At 46.0% G+C, this 2,229-nt stretch overlaps 1 protein-coding gene across 1 annotated transcript in view; it reads right to left on the bottom strand.

Annotated features, from left to right (window-relative positions):
* Position 1: 1 nt before the first annotated feature.
* LOC106877067 (transcription factor SPT20 homolog) overlaps positions 2–2,229 on the bottom strand; it is a gene marked incomplete at its 3' end in the record, with an annotated part of 52,248 nt that continues 50,020 nt past the window's right edge. Inside the window, exon 2 of the mRNA XM_052973495.1 lies at positions 2–1,738. Within this exon, the coding sequence (XP_052829455.1) occupies positions 2–1,564 (1,563 nt within the window). The remainder of the gene's footprint in view (positions 1,739–2,229) is intronic.

Here is a 2,229-nt window from a genome sequence, read left to right as displayed (position 1 = left end):
CATTGTCGTAAATGCTAACCTTCGAAGAACTAGTTGGTTGAAAAGTCATGGGCCGCTTGGCCGACGGATACTGGAGTGGTGCCGGTTCAGGTGGGTTGTCCATGTCCTGCAGCCACTGACGCCTCGGGTAGGTACCCATCGTAGAAATGCCATCGGCTTCGTCGTAATCGTCGTCTTCGTGCTGGCTGGAGGTCGTCGAACGCACGACGGTCGATGACGTTACGTTGTAACCGGTCGGTTTCTGAATCGGTGAAACGCCGCCCAGTTGACCTTGACCTTGAAGCAAAGGGGTTCGCTCTAAAGTAGGGGTGGGAGTCGAGCGCATCGATTCGTCAATGGCCGATCGAAATTGTTGCGATTGTTGCAACTGTTGCTGTTTTTGCTGCTGTTGCAACATCAGTTCTTGCTGCTGCTGTTGTTGGAGTAACATTTGTTGCTGCTGTTGTTGTTTTTGCTGACGAAGTTGTTGCTCCAGTTGCTGCTGTTGCAGCTGCATTTGCTGCTGAAATTGCTGGTGTTTCTGCTGCGACTGCTGTTGCTGTTTTTGCACCAGTTCTTGCTGGCGTTGTTGAAATTGTTGTTGTTGCTGTTGCTGCAGTTGTTGCTGTTGCTCTTGCTGCTGCTGCTGCTGCTGCTGCAACAGCTGTTGGTATTGCTGATTCCGAGCCAAAGACGAATCAGTGGTGTGGTGTCTCGAGGTAGTCGCGTACTTATTGCTGCTGACGGCGCCAGAAGACGAGGTCAAATTACCGCCGGCTATCGGCTCGCTCGGGTGATACTGGTGGAGCGAACGAGGAGCTGTAGCATATCCACTGGCTGGCACATGAGAAGAAGGTGCCTGGAACTGTCTGTGCATCGACTGATCAGCGGAACCTTGACCAGCAGAGGAAGACGAGAAACTGCTTTGGGTCGAGTACTGCTGCTGTTGCTGTTGTTGTTGTTGTTGTTGCTGCTGTTGTTGATAATGATGTTGCTGCTGCGATTGAAGCGTTGATGATACTTCTGATCCTTCTCCACTAACAGCTATACCACCGCCACCACCGCTAATAAATACTCCACCATCACCAACACCACCACTACTACTGCTAACACTGGTGCCACCGCCACCTGCGGCCACAGCCACACCACTTCCTCCCGCAGTAGCGACGCCAGCACTACTACTTGCGCTCCTAATACTGGCACCACTTTCACCACCCGCCATAACACCACCACCGGTACTCATGCCACCCGTAGCAGTGGCTTCTGGAAGATTCTGGACTGGCTCGTAGTCAGAGCTAACTGCTCGGCCGACATGTTCTTCTTTTGGAGAAGATTTAGGATGGCCCTTGATTTGTGTTGGTTGATAATGGTAATGCTGATAGCCTGTTGACATGGCTGTCGAACCAGCTCCGGTACCAGCACCAGCACCAGCACCAGCACCACCAGCACCACCAACACCACCGCCAGCACCAGCACTAGAAACCGAACCTGAAGTCGAACCTGAAGCAAATTTATCTTTTCCGTCTTGAGGTACCACAATTGTGGGTACGGTGCGTTCTTTACCGTGCCCGTCGTTCACTTGCATCGTCGGTGCGATTCTTACTCTCTTCGGAGATGGAGCTGTCTGCTTGTAAGATCTTGTTGGATAGCCGCCGTCAACCGTTTCTAAACTAGATGGTGAAGTTTCATCGAAATAGGTCAACGGTTGCTGTAGTCCATCACTCTTAGAAACAGTCTTAACTCCAACAGCCAAATCATCCTAGTAAGCAAAAAGAAAAAAAAAGAAAGAATAAATTAAGAGAAAAATATAGGTAAATATAATAAATATACTCAAAACTATATGTCTATAGACTACATGTCTATTTGACAGTAGTCAAAACATTTGACATAAGTAAATAAGACAAGTATCTTTTTTAAGTGATAAAGTTGAAAATTTATTAAGAAGTGGAATAAGTTTATACAAATGTACGTATATATATATGTGCATATTTGTTAACAGAAATAAGAGTGGACATGAACAATAAAAATGAATGAAGATAAACGTGGCTGAGTGGTAAGAAGTTTGTTTCCCAGCCTCATGTTTCCAAATTGGACAATTATTTTCTGTTATAGTCTCGGACAGACCAAAAACCTTGTGTGTAGATTTGCGTTAATGCGATGTTACTTCGTAACAATCCTTATTATCATATTATCATTGAGATATATATATATATATATATATATAGATAGATAGATAGATAGATAGATAGA

This window comes from Octopus bimaculoides, chromosome 16 (assembly GCF_001194135.2).
Source record: "Octopus bimaculoides isolate UCB-OBI-ISO-001 chromosome 16, ASM119413v2, whole genome shotgun sequence".
NCBI classification, from domain to species: Eukaryota; Metazoa; Mollusca; class Cephalopoda; order Octopoda; family Octopodidae; genus Octopus; species Octopus bimaculoides.
The sequence above is the reverse complement of the archived record's forward strand: the minus strand, read 5'-3'. Positions and strand labels throughout refer to the sequence as shown.